Source organism: Nothobranchius furzeri, chromosome 7 (genome assembly GCF_043380555.1).
Source record: "Nothobranchius furzeri strain GRZ-AD chromosome 7, NfurGRZ-RIMD1, whole genome shotgun sequence".
In the NCBI taxonomy this organism is placed as follows: Eukaryota; Metazoa; Chordata; class Actinopteri; order Cyprinodontiformes; family Nothobranchiidae; genus Nothobranchius; species Nothobranchius furzeri.
The window spans coordinates 67,346,460-67,362,633 of record NC_091747.1 but is presented as its reverse complement, the minus strand read 5'-3'; the positions used below and the strand labels follow the sequence as shown (position 1 = coordinate 67,362,633).

The 16,174-nt window shown below is 42.5% G+C and overlaps 3 protein-coding genes across 5 annotated transcripts in view; 2 read left to right on the top strand and 1 right to left on the bottom strand.

The window, feature by feature from the left end:
- Positions 1-34: 34 nt before the first annotated feature.
- Positions 35-985, bottom strand: mrpl21 (mitochondrial ribosomal protein L21). Its single transcript, XM_015954512.3, has one exon. It carries the CDS (start codon positions 968-970, stop codon positions 320-322), a length of 651 nt encoding a protein of 216 aa, XP_015809998.3. The 5' UTR covers positions 971-985; the 3' UTR covers positions 35-319.
- A 1,140-nt stretch (positions 986-2,125) lies between these two features.
- On the top strand, positions 2,126-4,861 carry LOC107382391 (uncharacterized). Its single transcript, XM_015954514.3, has 2 exons — positions 2,126-2,803; positions 4,192-4,861. The coding sequence occupies exons 1-2, from the start codon at positions 2,405-2,407 to the stop codon at positions 4,792-4,794; spliced, it is 1,002 nt and encodes a 333-aa protein (XP_015810000.1). The 5' UTR covers positions 2,126-2,404; the 3' UTR covers positions 4,795-4,861.
- A 10,881-nt stretch (positions 4,862-15,742) lies between these two features.
- The window catches only part of abcc10 (ATP-binding cassette, sub-family C (CFTR/MRP), member 10), a 40,072-nt gene continuing 39,640 nt past the window's right edge, over positions 15,743-16,174 (top strand). For 2 of the 3 annotated variants that reach the window (XM_070553597.1, XM_070553596.1), the window contains exon 1: positions 15,743-16,051. In XM_070553597.1, the coding sequence (XP_070409698.1) occupies positions 15,876-16,051 (176 nt within the window). In that variant the 5' untranslated portion in view covers positions 15,743-15,875. The remainder of the gene's footprint in view (positions 16,052-16,174) is intronic. The other variant, XM_070553599.1, reaches the window with a different exon arrangement.

Sequence of the window (16,174 nt, the reverse complement as noted above, 5' to 3'; positions counted from 1 at the left end):
TGTGGACCATTTAAACCATCACTAAGCTGCTAGCACTGGTTTCACACATTTTATTTCTGCAAGTCAACACATGAAGTCTGGATGTTGAATCTTCAAGATTGAAACCAAATCCTCCAGCCACACCTGTCAGCTGCAGGTGGATGACGTCACGGGTCTGATCAAATCCAGACCACGTTAAGCTGAGGTGGAATTGTTTCACTTTTATTATCCTTTTTTCTGACGTAACTAAAGACACCTATCCAGAACAACATCTGGTAACAGGAGATGGGGACATCTGTCTCGCCCTGGAGGACGACCATGTTCCTGAAGCAGTCTCTGATCAGGACAGTCGGGGGGACAGCTCGATGCTGTTGATCCTCAGCACCGTCTGCGGCTGGACAATTATTTTCTTGTACTGGAACCGGTGTCTTTTCCAGAAACGCATGAGGACTTTAGGCCAGGACTCGGTCTTCTCGATCACGGTAGCTTCGACTCGGACCAGGTCCTTCCCCAGCAGAGGCCTCCCGACCAGGGAGAAGTCTCCCGCGCCGACCAGCAGCACCTTCTCCATCCGGATCCGCTCCCCGCACTCCGCCTCGATGTGGTTCTCGATCAGAATCAAGTCCTCGTCGGTGACCTTCCACTGGCGGCCCGCGAAGTGCACCACAGCAAACAGCCGGCCGAAGTCCTGCCGCTGGAGCCGCTGCTGCACGGCGCGGACCACCGCGGCGTGACGGCTCCGCTCCACTTCCGCCGGGACCAGGCTTACCTGCCCCTCCCAGGGGGGCCGCGACAGCGACGTGTGAGGCAGCGTGTTCCCGCTAGTCGAGCTCTGTGCTCGGACTGCAGCGGGGAACAGGTACCGCGGGAAAACGCCACAATGTGTCCTCCACACGCTCATAAGCCCTCTGCTCACCGCCATCTTGACAGGACTCTTGAACTTACTGCGCATGCCTAGTTCTTCTTCTTCGGTTTTACGATGGTTGACCATAGAGATCTCACTTCGGACAGCTGCCCTCTGGTGTTTAGTGGTGCATGCACTATTTAAACAACTTTCAACCGGTTTTCATACGGTTTGATTTTTTTTAGAAACATTAGAGACGTGGCTGTGAAATATATATCAGTTTTAGCAGGAAACTCGCCTTATTTCACTCCACTTTCCAGCCGTTTTCCCCATCCTGTCAATTTCCCACAGACTTACCGTTTAAATGTCAACAAGATCTGCTTCTGATGATCTAGCTGTAGTTTGTTAACTGAGGTCAACTTATAAAAATAAGTTTTAAGAAACCTTATAGCTTACCATATCAACTTATAAATAAAAACTCAAATACCTGATTTAATTTACAGAAAATAGTCAAACAAAATACACAGAAGCAGCAAACAGAATCTTATTAACCTCAAAATCACATTTTAAGAAGTCCAAACCACCCACTTTGTTGAATATAGATTTAGGAATGTGGAACCACATGGAGTCTAATTGAGATAAACATGACTTTAACCATTTAATTCTAAGAGTAGCAATCATAGATTCAAATTCACCTTTACCATATTCCTAGTTGAGATCTTTTAATATGTAGTGTGTTTTGTTTCTCCACAAAAATTGGTAAATTATTTGGTTAGCTTTAGTAATGTTTTTTTGGGAAATATATAAAGAGCAGCAGGGAAAAATCAGTTTCGAGAAGCCCTCATTTTTAGCAAAAAGGCTTCCAAAACTGGTGAGATCTCTAGTCAGCCAGTGGTTGAGTGTCTTCTTCATATCTAAAATACAGTCAGAGATATTAAAATCTTCTCTTTTGTGGAAATTAACACGCCTAGGTATTTGACTTCTGATTCAAATTTAATCGAAGCAATTGAGGAGTGTGGGCTTGTGTGAACTGGTAGAAGTTCACATTCTCGCATTGTTTTTTTTTTTCTTCTCTGTATTTTTATTTTTATCTTTTCCTTCTCTCTCTCTTTTGCTATATTGTTTGATGTAAACGTGCTGTTAGTCAATAACGTTGTATATTTATCCAAAATGTTCAGGAATGTTTTTTATAAGATCTTAAAAGCAGAAAAAACAAATAAATAAAAAACAGTGAGGACAGTCAGTTTGCTGCTAAATGAAATAGCCAATCGTAGTAGAGCCAATCAGAGGCGAGAAAGGCGGGACCTTCCTTGGATATCCTCGCTTTCCAAATGACGCACCCCGGATGAACGAATGCAAGTAATGGGGCTAAAAACCCCAAACTGTTACCCTGCCTTCTGTCCGAGCACGTCTCCATCCATCTGCTGCAGAAACTGCAGCTGCTAGCCTGGTGCGCCAGACTCTCAGGCAAACGAGGCGGGACCGGGCGGGACTAGCCAACTCAAAAATAACCAATCAGAAAAAGGGCAGAAATGACGATGGTATCACGCGACGCTGTAGTTTTTTTAGCGGAAGTCAAAGATGGCGTCTGTTGTTCACATAAATGATACTTGTCGTCTTTGTAGTAAAGTCCTAAGAATTCACGGAGTTTTAAGCAATTCTGTATTAATATTTGAACGAAAACTACAAGACAGGACATTTTCCGACAGATGTGCGCGTTTGGGATTAAATTTAAGCCAAGAACGAACAAAGTCGGTGCGTATTTGTAGAACATGCGCAAACGTGGTAGCACGTCTCGAAAAAGATTTGCCTTTATTGAAAAAATGGCAGATAAACGAAAAACCCATCAAAACAGAGGACCAGACTTCACCAAGAGCAGAGAAAAGAGACTGTACAACACCACCGACACCAAGGGCTGCAGAAAAGCTTCGCTGTGGTCCTCAGCCACAGACCTCTGCAGCACAGCGAGGCTCGGTGCAGGTGAGCTGAAACCTACGCTGATACGTTCGCTGTCATGGGATGGTGGCGTAACTCTGTCATTGCTGTTGTGTCACCATGGCAACGCTTAAAACCATTTTAGTGTTAATATTATCTGTCTTTTTAAAACGAATACTGAAAAAAATCAAAACCTTCCAGATTACTCGATTAAATTACTAAAAATCAACTGTCAGAGGTCTTATTACATTAAATGATCAAAACAGAATATTTATTAACACATTTGGTAAAATCTGATCTTTTTTATGAGGACTTTTATGAAAAATTAAGTGATTTCTTTCAATAGCTCCTAGGTAAATCAGTCTAAATACCCAAAAACTATTTCTCAATGCTGTTACTAAGTCAGAGTCCGATGAGACACGGCAGTTTTATACATTTTTAAATATCCGATCTTTTTTATTAGTATTTTTAATCAAAAATTAAGTGATTTCTTTTTTTAAAGAAAAGATCAGATTGTATGAAATGTGTTAAAAACTGCTGTGTCTCATTGGTCTGGCTTAGTAACACCAATGAGAAATGGTTTTGGGTATTTACACTGATTTACCTAGGAACTATTGAAAAAAATCCCTTGATTTTGGAAAAAAATCCTAATAAAAAAGATCAGATATTAAAAAATGTGTAAACTACTGCTGTGTCCCATTGGTCTACATTTGTAACATTATTGTGAAATGGTTTTGTGTGTTTTCAGCAATTAACCTATAGACCTGTTGGAACAAAACACTTCATTTTTGATAAAAATCCTAATAGAAATGTAAGATCTGAAGAAATGTGATTTAAAAACTGTGTTTAGAGCAGTTAACATATGAAATAAGTTAATATTTGGAAAAAATGTACAATATAAAAGCTCAGATTTAATCTAATGTGTTAATAAAGCTTTTGCTTTGCTCATTGAGTGTAATAAGACCGTTGACTGTTGATTTTTAGTAATTTAATCAAGTAATCTGGAAGGTTTTGATTTTTTCAGTATTCATTTTAAAATGAATGTAAATTTGTTGACGGTCCCTAAACAAAACACAGCTAACCGCCGTCTGCAGCGCTTGCACACGGCATGAAGACCCATTGCTGACCGTGGGGTGAATGTCTGTCGAGTGTCCAGCGTGGAGCTAACTTCACCGCGGTCTCTCGTGGTGTATTTCTGAGCTCTATGACTACTAAACACCCACAATGTGCCTGTAGGGTTTTGGTTCCTGTGTTGAGTGGTTTCATACACACATTTGTTGCATTGCAGTGTGTGTGTGTGTGTGTGTGTGTGTGTGTTTTATTCTGTTATAGAAATAAATGATGCAAGCCATCTGTTAGATACAATCCCCAACCCAGCAGCATGTATTACATATATGTTTACATATTTTAAATCCTTATTCTGTCTTTCCCAGGTGACCACGCAGTACACTTGTTTCACTGTTCCAGCACAGCACGAAGCTGGGATAATACAGCATCTTAGCACAGGCAACTGGAAATCTGCAGTCCATTTAATTTCTAAACATAAAGAACTCATGGAAGAAATGAAAATAATAATGATCAGCATCATCCAGGAAGAATGCAAGAGACTCACTAAGGCTGAGAATGGATGCATGCTGTGGAAAACGACTCCAGAGGACCTGAAAAAGTTCTCTTTTGAAACTTTACTCGCTGACCTTCATCGACTTTCACCTTTCCTGTTGTCTGTTTTCAAAGCTGTAACGAAAGACAACGTGTCTTGTGTTGGTGCCGCTGCATCTATAGCACTAAGGGCTCGAGATCTTCGGATGTCTGCCTTTGCATACCACATCAGTGGTATACTGCAACATGGTGGAGCAAAAAAAGCCGTTTTCACGAGGCTCTCAAAAATGGGCATTTCAACAGCCTTCAAAAATGCTGCACGCAAGAAAAAAGAGATGGCAGCATCATGTGGAGAAGAAGTGCAGCTCCTGAACGCCAGCAGTGACCCGTTCCTCAGATCAGAAGCTGAATGCGATGCAGAAAATGTGGATGAGTAATGACGGGTGTGACTAGAACTAGGGCTGAACAATTTTGGAAAATAAACTAAATGCGATATTTTTTCTATATTGCAGTTGTGACTTAATCCACGATTATTTTCCCCAGGGGCTTTTCTCATTTTTCAACTAACGGAAGCAAAAAAAGAAAAAAAAACGATGTAATTTGTACTGAATATAAACAAGTTTGTGTTTCTACATATTTATCTACATATCATATCTACAAGTTTATTTGTCTACATAATCAAATCAAAGATACTTTATTAATCCCAGAGGGAAATTAGAGAAAGCATAAACACTCACAAGTACAGTGATCCCTCGCTACTTCGCGTTCGTTTATTGCGGATTCACAACTTCGCAGATTTTTTCTTTGGAACCTTATTCATGGGAAATTCACCGATTCGCGGTATTTTTCACCGATTCTTAGTATTTTTCTATGCTAAATATCAAGAAATTCCTGTTTTTTCATCAATTTCATCATAAAATGCACTTTTTGTAATAAAACTATAACAAAAAAACAAGTAAAAATACAGTACTATGTAAAGGGAGGGTTTTAAAAGTCTGAATACTGAATACGTACGTGATAAATAAATACTGTAAATATGGTGTCCCTACTTGGCGGATTTTGACCTATCGCGGCCAGGTCTGGAACGCAACTACCGCGATAAACGAGGGGATCACCTGTAATGACTAAATGTGGCATGTGAAGGTGCGATGCTTGCAGCCAGGAGCACATCCCTTGAAGGAGCATCAACTGAACATTTATCAGCAGGAAAGACGTGTGTCCCGTTTATTGAAGCCTTTTGTGTTTAGAGTTTTTGACGTCTTGTCCATGCAGAGCTTCCGTAGTTCAGATACGTCCATAGGATCTCAAGGATATTAAGGATCTCAGGAGCTCCTTTAGTGGGCGAATGTTAACGCCCCGTTGTTCCACTGAACGCTTTAGGATCTCCTTTATTCCTGCTGCCGTGCGTTTTTACAACGAGCGTTTAGTATGATCGTATATTTGATATTTCTATCATGGTCGTGGCTTACAGCAGTGTCCAGTGAATGTCTTGTGTGTGTGCATGTTGTTATTTTTTACTTGTCCAAGGCAATTAAATTTCCCCCCGGGGGATTAATAAAGACAAGCTGGTTTAGGCTCGTTGCACCCTCCAGGATGACACGGACACTTTAAATGGCAGCCTGCGCAGCACACATGTCCTGGCTCTATGGCTGATGGGTGTTCGAAGTGTCAACAAAACGCTCTAAAGCAAGAATCTTCACTCTAAGCAACTGTCACATCTATGTTTGTGTGTTTTCTTACACACTAGACAACAGCGTGTGACTGAGTGCCACCTCTGCCAGTCTCCTGAACGACTGACTCCACACCTTCAGGCACATCGTAGAGAACAACATGGGATGTACTGAGACGAGTTGAACCATACCAAGGGCAGTAGTCGCAGTAACTACTCTGTAATTGCCCTCACCGCCCACTGAGGCTATAACTCGCTCCTTGTTCTGCTGAAGTGTTTGGCTATGGACCATACCATTTAGCAGGTTCTCCACCTTATGGTCAGGATCCTACCAACCCAAGCCTCGTCCTGTAGCTCAGCCTTTAGGTAACAACAGCCTGCCAACACTTTTACTGTACAACCATGGAGACGTAGTGGGGCCTTTTCTTTCACTTCCCTGATGATCCGGTCAAGTGAAGCTTCTAAAATATGTTTGAGTCCAAGCCTGTCTGGGCTTTCTGTCACGGTTGTAGCGTTCTGCAGCAGCAGCAGTGTCTCCACTCAAGCCCTGCAGATGCTCTAAGGGCCAGTATCGTTCTACCTTCAACATAAAAGTACGTTAGTTAGCCTAAAAATATGGTAACGGAAAAAGATGTCATTCATTTATTGTTTTATTTTACTCAATATTTGATTGAATTTGAAAATATACAACACAATAAAGCACAATAAAGGACATTAGCTGTTTTTAGTCATTAAAAAATGAAGCTTCACCAACAATACTTTGCAGTTTGATGCACTTACAGATTACTCTTGTACTTTATGTGTACAACAGATACTCTCCAGGCTTGGCAAGAGACCGCAGCTCACCCAATCTGGCAAAACGTTCTCTAAAGGCACTCCTCCCCTTGTCACCTTGTTCCCTAGCAAGACTGTATATTGTAGCTCAACCGAGCTTCTTCAAAATAAAGAATGAGACGAGACTTTGTCTTGCTGAACTCGAACTTTAGTGAATTAGAACACCTTACAGGAAAATCACATGTCTGCTCTTAGCGCCAGTTTTTTTCTTTCACTTCCTGGTTTTTTTTAAGCCTTCTGGGAACACGCTAAGTCTCATGGGTAATGAAGTTTTAAAGATTAAACAATACTGAGCCTCTTAACTAATTTCAAATCAGAAATACTGTCTCATTACACTAAATAATCAAATTAAATAATATGTCCTTGGTGAACATTCAAATTCAACATTTCCATGAACTAACATAATAGTCATTTCCATTTGTTACTAGCATTAATAACCCCCCCCCCCCCCCCCATGCTCTTATAATAATTCACAACATTCTCCCCGCCGATGAACTGTAGTTCATCTAAAGTTCCAAAAGATACAACAGTTGAACAGGTCTTCTCAAGACAGCCCCAGTGCTGGTGCGGACCAAGCATGAACGCACAGACCCGTCACGGCCAGGGAACAGTTCCTCAACTCTTCCAAGTTTCCAGCACTGTCGGGGTACGTTGTCCTCACCTATGAGCACCACATCCCCCACCTTTGGTATGGAGGGTTTTGGTGTCTCACAGCGATGGGCTGACTTTAAGTCCAACAGGTATTCTCGTCGCCAGCTGTTCCAGAATGTTGTCATCAGTCTCTGTCTGTATCTCCATCTCCGTGTCATTTCCTCCTTGTTGGCTGTAGGACGAAGAGCATCAGCTGGAAATGAATTGGGCGGTAGACAGGTGAGTCTCTTACCCACCAGGAAGTGAGCAGGTGTCAAGGGCTGTGGCTCATTGACGTCACTGTGCACGTAAGTGAGAGGTCGAGAGTTTATAACAGCTTCAACCTCAGTCAGAACAGTGCACATCTCTTCAAATTTAAGCTTGGCTCTTCCTAGGACTTTCCTCAGGATGGTTTTGACTGAGCGCACAAGACGCTCCCAGAATCCACCCCACCAGGCTGCTCTTTCTGCTATGAATCTCCAAGAGATGCCCTTTTCTGAAAAGAACTCTTGTAGCTGAGGGTCCTTGATGCCTTTCCACAGCTCCTTCAGATCTTGATCAGCTCTTTTGAATGTTTTGGCATTATCAGAGTAGATCACCTTGCACAATCCCCTTCTTGAGATAAATCGCTTTAGAGCTAGCAGAAAGTTTTCCGTGGACTGATCAGTCACAAGCTCCAGATGAACTGCTCTTGTTACCGCACAGGTAAACAAAGCTATATAAGCCTTTGTCATGGAAGACTGTTGTTTCACATAGAGTGGTCCAGCAAAGTCCACCCCAGTGATCTCAAATGGTGGTGACTCAGTTATCCTTTCTCTTGGGAGTGGAGCAGTGGCCTGTCTTCCCGCCTTTGCTTTGAATTTTTTACAAAGCGTGCATCCTGATACCACTCGGCGTACTACTTGTCTTGATCTCAGAACCCAATATCTCTCCCTGACTTGTATCAACGTGTCTCTCACTCCGGCATGCATCATCTTGTCATGTTGATATCGAACCAGCATCTCTGTGTATTTGTGGTCATTGGGTAAAATCCATGGATGCTTCTCTTGGTAGGTAAGATCAGAATGTTGCAGCCTGCCTCCTACACTGAGCAGGTCATTTTTATCCAGAAATGGCTTCAGATCTCGTATTTTGGAGTCAGTGTTAATGTCTTTCCCAGCCTTGAGAAGGTGTATTTCCTGACTGAAGCTCTGTTTCTGAGTTATCTTGATCCAGTAGTTTTCTGCGCCTTGCAGCTCTTCTGCTGTCAGCTCTCCACGCAGTTTGGGGTTACTACGTGTGTTGGTTATGAATCTCCTTATCCAGGCTGTCACCCGGAACACCGTTTTCAGATTACTGTAGTCCTCTAGGCGGAACACCGGTGCAAACTGCTGTATATCCTGACTAATGAGCTGCACAGCGATTTGATGTTTAGGTTTGAGCTCAGAGTTCACTTCCTGATCCAAGACTTGCTCCATACTCCTTTCTGGTTGATTCTGGAACATCAGAAACTGAGGTCCATCCCACCATAAGGTGCTCTGCCTTAGCTCCTTTATGCTAAGTCCTCTGGTGGGAAGATCGGCTGGGTTCATCTTTCCTTGGCAGTGAAACCAGGACCTCGGATCAGTCAGAGATTGAATTTCCATGACCCTGTTTGCCACAAAGGGTTTCCATTTTTGAGCAGAGCTGCGTATCCAGTGCAGTGCTATCATTGAGTCTGTCCACATCCTGAGCTGGAACTGGTCCAGGTGAAGTGATTTCATTAGAGTGTTTCCTAGTCTAGCTCCGATCACTGCGCCCATCAGCTCTAGGCGTGGTAATGTCATTTTTTTCAGTGGAGCCACTCTGGACTTTGATGCAACCAGGCTCGTTGTCACTTCTCCCTCATCAGTTTTTCCTTGCAAATATGCAACTGCGCTGTAAGCCCTCTCGCTCGAGTCACAAAACACATGCAGTCTTAAAGTGTGACTGTTCTTGGGCAGAACGTTTGTGTTATACCACCTTGAGATGGACAGCTGATGTAGCTGAGGAAGCTCCGAGCACCACTGCTGCCATTTCTGCGCAAGATCTGGTGGCAGTTCCTCATCCCAACTCAGCCCTCTCTCCCACATTTCCTGGAACAGACACTTTACTCTGACGGTAAAGGGGGTCAAAAATCCTAGCGGATCATATAATCGAGCGGCTGACTGTAGGACGCTCCTTTTTGTGTTCTCCCTTTGCTTTAGGATCAGGAGCAAGCCTTTGGGGTCAAACACAAAGTCATCTGTGACTGGTCTCCATATTAAACCTAAAACCTTCAATACTGATCCGTGAACTTCATGCTCAACAGCACAGTGCATTTGACTCTCTTGCCATTTTTCCTTTAGCTCTGGAGAGTTTGTCATCCATTTACAAAGCTCCATTCCAGCAGCTGTCATAATATTCTTCACCGTCAGTGCCAATGCATGTGCCTCTGAGACATCTTGTACACTTGCAATGAAATCATCCACGTAGAGCGAGGCTCTAATGATTTCCACCACTTCCGGGTTTCGGCACCAAAATATTGTAGCTCAACCGAGCTTCTTCAAAATAAAGAATGAGACGAGACTTTGTCTTGCTGAACTCGAACTTTAGTGAATTAGAACACCTTACAGGAAAATCACATGTCTGCTCTTAGCGCCAGTTTTTTTCTTTCACTTCCTGGTTTTTTTTAAGCCTTCTGGGAACACGCTAAGTCTCATGGGTAATGAAGTTTTAAAGATTAAACAATACTGAGCCTCTTAACTAATTTCAAATCAGAAATACTGTCTCATTACACTAAATAATCAAATTAAATAATATGTCCTTGGTGAACATTCAAATTCAACATTTCCATGAACTAACATAATAGTCATTTCCATTTGTTACTAGCATTAATAAACCCCCCCCCCCCATGCTCTTATAATAATTCACAACACTGTAAGAGACATGTAGTACAGTAGCTACCGACTTGCACGTGTAAATACTCCCACTTACCATTTATAAGTAAGATGAACCTCGTCGACAACAACCCCTACAAGATCAATCGTTGCAGACAAACTTATTAAGAAGCCATGACTGGACTACGAACACCAACCGAGGCGCGCCGCTAACAGTCTCCCTGAGCTGCACTGCAGTCAACCCCAGCTTTCCAGCTTCTTTTACTTGTTGCTCCATTAGTGCACGTGAAGGTGACACCACAACGACAACAGGGTTTGAATACATCCCCATTTTCTTGGCAACAAGCGGAGCAGCTGGCATATTAAGCTTTTCCCAAATCCAGTTGGTTGGTCAGCGCAGCGCTAACATCTTTAGAAGAAAGGCCTTTAGAGCTTCTTCTTGTTGAGGTTTTAAAGACATGTCCAAGTCCTTTAGAACAGAGTAAAGAGCCGTGGCAAAATTCGCTTCAGAGGCCATCTTTGTTGTTTATGAGAAACTGAGCGTGGCGGTGTGCTCAGCGCTGATGGGTCCGGTTGGCATCCTCGAGGGTGTGAGGTTATTTGAATAGGAGAGTTACCAGACTCTGGCGTGCCAGGCTGCCGCGCTGCAAACCCCAAAATGAATCTGCATGTTTCCAGTACACACTTGAACACGTTTGTCGAATGATTCGTGCAATCAGATTTTTATTTAATTCCACAAAATGCTAGTTCTGGATTAGATATTACAGAAAGGCACGCCATCAGATTTAAAAGCTGGCGCTCGATAATTAGGCCGTCGTTTTTAAAGTCAGTGGTGACGGGGAGGCTCGCTGACTGTCGCACACATTATTTTACTCCAACAATCCGAATGGCTGTGTACATGCACGTCGATCGGAATGATGATCGGACAAAACCATCTCTCTCAACCGGATTGAAATTTCATTCCGATCGGCCGAATCGGATCAGAACATTCCGATTGACATGTTTACATGCAGTTTCTCATCTGACTGGGTGTTCGACCTCATTAATTGTGTGCGTGTAAACGTGGCTAGTGAGGATTGGCTCACTTCTGCTGCCAGCCCCTAGCGGATGAGGGTGGAACTACAACTTTATCCACTCCTTTGCTTCAAAAAATGTGGACCATAATAGCCCCTTATTCTGAAAACCACTCCTATTCCTTGTTACTCTTTCTTAGAAAGGAAAACAACTTTTTTTACTTCTATTCAAATTCAATATTCTTATCGGATTCTTTTTTTGTTTTATTTATTTTAAATATTACGCACAAGTTTATCTTTTATTTCGTTAAATGCAAGAGGTCATGATAAAAGAAAGCAACGTTTTTGTTCTGTAAAGGACGTAAAGCTCATCAATCTCCCTCTGGGATTAATAAAGTATTTTTGAATTGAACTGAATTGAATTGAAGGCTCACTGCACCTTACTACAGGAAACCCATCCAAGTGCTGCTGATGCCACCTTCTGGTCAAACCAGTGGAGTGAAAACATCTTGTTCAGCCATGGAGCTCGTCACTCTGGGAGCAGCCCCTGGCTGCCTCCCGGAGATCGGGGCGGGGCTAAATGTGGGCGGGGTCAAACGTTTAGGGAGGCAGTCAGGCGTAGTTGCACTCTGCTGGTGCAGCTCTTTGCTTTCATGTCCAGGGAAGGTTGAGACTTTTCAGGCAGATGATCGGGGTCACTGGTTGGCAGTCGTGTTGAATGTTGATGAATCATTTGTGATATTAGTTAACATTAATGGATGTGCTTCTGTAGCCCAAAATAAGCTCATGCTGGGAAAAAAATAACTGATGTACTGTCTGGGTATGAACGATCATACAACACTCACCATGTATTATTAGGTGGTGACTTTAATCTTGTTGCAAATGAATGGCAGGATATATATCTCCTAGGAATAATATTAACCAGTGCAATCCTGCGCTGACAGAGTCAATCGATTCCAATGATTTAAGTGATGTACGGAGAGGAAAAACCTGGTGTTACTCAGTTCTCATGGATCAAGCCTAATGGTACCAATATGTCCAGATTAGATCTGTGGTTAGGTTCAACCTTACTATGTGGATGTGTTTCACACACCGGTACTTCTATCTCAGCTGCACCTTTACCAGATCCCAGTATCATTATTCTAAAATTAAACCCTGAAAATAAGACACGTTAGAAAAGATTATTGGAAACTCAATGCAGATCTTTTAACAAATGATAAATATGTTAATGTAGTCAAAGAGCTCTGCTGCAAAATCTGCAATGATGAAACAACGGGCAACCACACGAGTAGATGGGAATTTTTTTAATTTAAGGTTAGAGAATTTTCAATTACATTTGGTAAAATAAAAGTGACAACAAAAGGATTTAGAAAGAAATCTAATTCAAAATATTAATAATTGTTGCGTCAAACAGGTCATGACAAATGCTGATGAAGAATCCGTCCAATTATTACAAACTCCATTAGATGATTTATACAGAAAGCTCACGGAGCGTACGTTAGGGCTCGTGCAACGTGGCTAGAAGAGGATGAAAAACATACTTCTTATTTTTACAATTTGGAGAAACAGAGGCAAGAAAAAAACTCTGTAAATATGTTACTTGTAAATGAGAATGAATGCACAGATTACAAGATTATATCGGATGAAATATGTGATTTTTACTCGTATCTATACTCCTCAGCCTATTAGATCACTGTTTCTGTAGGGTTTTTTGACCAGACAGCCTCATATTCCAAAAACTGATGTAGTATTTAAAGAAACGTGTGACTCTGACAGGGCCAGATCAACACTTTTTTGTACCCTGGGCAACAATATTCAAGGAACCCATCATCCCGACCCAAGGATCACCATAATGTGGTCACATACAGAATATTTTACTGTAATATGCAGTAAATATACTCAATACTTGAATGCCTGACATCACGTAACCCGCTCAGGGTAACCTTTGACCCACCTCGTGTAGACTGACCAATGAGGAGAGGGTCTTAACTTGAGGCCCTCTCTTCATTGGTCAGTCTGCATGAGACTGACTCTCAACTGACGTTCAGTCGTAGGCAGCGAAGCGTCTCTGTGCAGCACAAAAGCCCGGGTGGACAGTTTGTTTAATGTAGGGTGACCATATTTCCATTTCCAAACAAGAGGACAGGGGACCTGTGCCTATGACGTCACACTATGGCAACGCCACACAAACCACGTTGGGACCCATTTTTTGTAAGAACTAAATTAATATCAGATTCTGCCAATAAAAGGGCTCTAAAACAATTCATATGTAAATATTTTGCATATTTAATGCAAAATCTCATTTTTATGCTTTAGTGCTGCAACAAGGTTTTATTAATAATAAATTATTATACCTTTTGTTTTACTACAGCATCGGTACGCTTCCTGTGCACAGATTATTAAGGATGCTTGTTTCAGCTGTGAGATTAGACGATAGGATCAATAAAAAAATAAGTTGTCACACACTCCATGGAAACTTTCAGAGAATCCACAAATAGTGGCTTTCAGGTGGTTTTGTTACTTTTTACAAGTTTAGAAAAGCAGCAGATGAGACAGCATGTCTGATAATTTAGTTTTTCATCTGATAATATTAGAACATGTCAGTAATGTCTGAGGGGCTTTTATAAACACCGTATAACTAACACTACTGGAGAGGGCATGAATTACACAGAGGCTTCTGGGGAGCCCAGTTATGGGGGGGGGGGGGGGGGGCATTTTTGCCTTGGCCCCCAAAATGTGTTGAAACGGCCCTGGGTGTGTGACTGAGTGTTGAAGGAGATCTGAATTGTATCAGAAGTATAAATATTACATGTGTGTAACTTATTGTTTTATACAGGTAAAAACGTGTCGTGGAGATAAATCTACCTACATTTTACTTTGTTTTCTTGTTTTTATTGAACTATTTCCTGTCCTGTCTGTCTCTCAACTTCCTGCATCTCCTCTAAACTCTCCAGAAAATCTGCTGCCTGGATTCTTACTTTTTCACCTCATCAGTTACTTCTGAGCAGATCAAAGGGATCTCCTGACCGCAAAGCGGAGAGCGCGTTTCGATGCGACAGTGAGGTAACATCACCACAGCACAGGTGATGAGCTCCGCAGTAGCAGAGCGCTTCAGGCACAAATAAGACAGAAAATAGAGGACATGTGCGGACATGAACGATCGTGTGTTCATCATAGTTTTTTGGTTGTGCCACTTTGAGAATGGACCGTGCGCTGGACGCAGCTGCCTGGAGCGCTGCGCAACAACGATCATCGCTCTGCCGCTCTCAGCGCTTTGTGTTTTATATCTGTGAAAGGCGCTATATAAATAAACTTTTACTTACTTACTCTGTGCTCTCTGCTCAGACGGGTCCATAAATGATGTAATAGAAAACATTTTATCTAGCTCCCCTGGACGTGTAGGATATACAGCTCCCCCATAATTTGATCCCTGCTCCTGGATGAAAACCGGACATTTTCATCATTACAAGAACCCCCGGACGCCCGGACAGAGAGTGAAAAGTGGACATGTCTGGGGAAAAGAGGACGTATGGTCAGCCTAGTTTAATATAAAGCCGGAGATTACAGATACAGTATTTAGCTCGTGCCCTTGCTGCCCTGGGGCCTGGGCCCTTTAGGGTTCATGGGCCCCTGGGGAATTGCCCAGTTGGTTATCCGGCCTTGTCCATAAGTGTCTTTACTTGAAAACCTCTCCAACTTTTGCTGCCTTTAAAAATGAAGTACTTATTTTGAAGAATCCTTAAAACATTGCAAATTAGACAAAACACATATCCTATTTGACTTTTTGAAACAGCTTTGTGAATAATGTTAATGTTTACAAATGCATAACAATACTTAAATGTGTTCTTGTTATCTCTTTCCTTTTTCCTTCTGTTTATTGACATGTTCTGATACACTTTGTACTTTTTCTCTACTTGATGACTGTTAAGTTCTTATCCTTTATATATACATTTGATTACTAATGGTTTGTTTACGCTGTATTGTCATAATTTCATAATTTAAAAAAAAAGGTCTGGCCGTCTGTTTTGCCGGTGACTTTTATTTTGAAGTCTCACCCGGTTTGTTGACGTATTTCCTGTTAGCAAAACGAAAGCCGGTTATATCTGAAGGTTTCTCTCATAAACAGCTTCTCTGTGGCTGTGTTGGTCTGGCGGCTTTAGCTCCAGCTTGTGTAACGCCTCCCTGTTTCCCCTGTGACCTTGAAACCCGGTCAGTAAGTCAGAAAGACGTTTGTTTGGCGTTAGCTGAGCAGCCTAGCTAGCTCATTTGTTTACTTTAGTGTTTCCGGGTTGTCGGTGACTCCGTGTGTGCCGCGGTGCTGCTCAACAGATGTGTTAGAAAACACCCCCAGCCACCTACACGACTTTAACCCAGCAGCGTAATGAGACTCGCACCTTCCTACCGACCAGACCGGGGAAACCGGATAGATCCGCTCTGAAACCAACAGTAATAACTTGCTTTGAGTCCTTTTCTGGGATGTGGAGCAGAAAGAAGAGATGAGTGCCTCCTGGCTGCCTGAGCTGGTCTCAGGTCTGTGTCAGACCGAGGAGGGGAACCCTTTTCCCGTGTGGCAGGATGGAAACATCAGTCCCTGCTTCAACCAGCTGGTGCTCGGGGCCCTGCCCCATGCTGGCATGGCAGTGCTCAGCGCCTGCTATCTTGGGATGCCAAGGTGGGTCTGACATACTAGAAACAAATGACTTGTGGGTTTAGACATGTCAGTGTGCTTCCCATGTCTGTAATTATGCTTAAAAAGCTGTGATCGATGAACCGAGCCATGCTTATTCCTCCTCAG

Coding starts and splice junctions, on each gene's coding strand:
- LOC107382391 (XM_015954514.3), top strand. CDS start 2,405: ATGGCGTCTGTTGTTCACATAAATGATACTTGTCGTCTTTGTAGTAAA. Junction 2,804..4,191: donor CACAGCGAGGCTCGGTGCAG/GTGAGCTGAAAC, acceptor TGTCTTTCCCAG/GTGACCACGCAGTACACTTG.
- mrpl21 (XM_015954512.3), bottom strand. CDS start 970: ATGGTCAACCATCGTAAAACCGAAGAAGAAGAACTAGGCATGCGCAGT.